At 54.2% G+C, this 1,665-nt stretch overlaps 1 protein-coding gene across 1 annotated transcript; it reads right to left on the bottom strand.

The window, feature by feature from the left end:
* Positions 1-487: 487 nt before the first annotated feature.
* Positions 488-1,453, bottom strand: LOC119923898 (olfactory receptor 14A16-like). Its single transcript, XM_038743080.1, has one exon. The coding sequence runs from the start codon at positions 1,451-1,453 to the stop codon at positions 488-490; it is 966 nt and encodes a 321-aa protein (XP_038599008.1).
* Positions 1,454-1,665: the final 212 nt, after the last annotated feature.

Here is a 1,665-nt window from a genome sequence, read left to right as displayed (position 1 = left end):
GTGCCGGAGTAGACAAAAACTAATCAGATCGGACACATTTCCTGACCCACGGGGGCTCAGATTGTAAGAGAAAGAGAGGGCACATACTGAACCCCGATTTTACAGCGAGACCCAGAGAGGTTACGTAGCTGATCCAAGATGATACAGCCAGCCGGTGGTGGAATCGGGCAGACCTTTCAAATCTCATGACTCCCAGCCACATGCTCATTCCGCTAAGCCACGATGCCGCCCAAACAATCACTTGCCAGTCATTCATTCCATCATATTTATTGAGTGCTCACCGAGTGCAGAGTACGGTACTAAGTGCTTGGATAGTACCATTCAGGATAAAGAGAGACAATCCCTCACCACGACGGGCTTACAGTCACACGCGGCTTATCAGCCTCCATCCCAGACATTGAGAAATCCTCAGACACTGGACTTTCTCTTTGGACACCTCTTTATATGGCTACCCTCAAAGTCAGAACCCTGCTGAGGAATGAGATAGTCAGCAAAAGGAAACAGACATTTTGTCCCTTAGAAGAGGGAGGAGGAATCTCCCCTTTAGGACTCTCCCCAGGGCGGCCTTCATGTCCCGGTTTCTCAGGCTGTAGATGAGGGGGTTAAGGGCGGGAGGCACCACGGTATAGAAAACGGACACCAGCAGGTCCAGGGTCGAAGGAGAGTCTGACACGGGCTTAACATAGTCAACCGCCGCAGCCGAGAAGAAGACCGTGACGACGGCGAGGTGAGGCAGGCAGGTGGAGAAGGCTTTGGCCCGGCTCTCAGTGGCCGGCATCCTCAGCACGGCCCGGAAGATGCGCACGTATGAGACGATGATGAGAATGAAGCAGAAGACACCAAAAGCTACCCCACCGGTGACGCTCACGTTGATGGCGATGTGCTCCTTGGAGCAGGAGATCTTCAGCAGAGAGGGGACATCACAGAAGAACGTCTGGACGAGGTTGGACCCACAAAAGCTCAGGGAGAGAGTCAAAGCTGAATACGAGACCCCAAACATCACACCAGTGAGCCAGGAGGCGGCTGCCATCTTTCCACAGGCCGTGTTGGTCATGATGAGCTCATAGCGCAGGGGGAGGCAGATGGCCACGTAGCGGTCATGAGACATCGCCATGAGGAGGAACAGCTCGGACCCGGCAAACAGGTCCACCAAGAATAGCTGGGTGGCACAGCCCAGGAAGGAGATGGATCTCTTGTCGGTCAGGGAGTCGTGGATGGATTTGGGGACAGTGACGGAGATGTAGCAGAGGTCGAGGACGGACAGGTTTCTGAGGAAAAAGTACATGGGGGTGTGGAGGCGCCGGTCCAGGACGGTGACGGTGATAATGAGGAGATTCCCCGTCAGGGCCGCCAGGTAGACCAGGAGGAACAGCGCGGTGTGGACCAGCTGCAGCTCCCGGACCTCCGAGAAACCCAGCAGGAGGAATTCCTTCACCGTGGAGACGTTGGGCATCTTGGGGAGGCAGAATTGACTTTCTGCAGTGTATGAAGGAAGAGCCATAGTTAGAGTCCAATGATGGGGTGAGTGAAGGAATTGACAGGACACTTGCTGGTGATTCTCTATGGAGAGGAGGGAGTTATTAAATTCAAAATGATCTCTGAGTTCACGGTGGAGGCACTGAACGTTTCTGGGGAATGATGCTGACTCCCTGCACAGGAAGAGGG

Source organism: Tachyglossus aculeatus, unplaced genomic scaffold (assembly GCF_015852505.1).
Source record: "Tachyglossus aculeatus isolate mTacAcu1 unplaced genomic scaffold, mTacAcu1.pri scaffold_67_arrow_ctg1, whole genome shotgun sequence".
In the NCBI taxonomy this organism is placed as follows: domain Eukaryota; kingdom Metazoa; phylum Chordata; class Mammalia; order Monotremata; family Tachyglossidae; genus Tachyglossus; species Tachyglossus aculeatus.
This window is presented reverse-complemented; position numbering and strand designations above follow the sequence as displayed.

What these genes read in the sequence shown, in the direction of transcription:
- LOC119923898 (XM_038743080.1), bottom strand. Translation starts at nt 1,453, where the DNA reads ATGCCCAACGTCTCCACGGTGAAGGAATTCCTCCTGCTGGGTTTCTCG.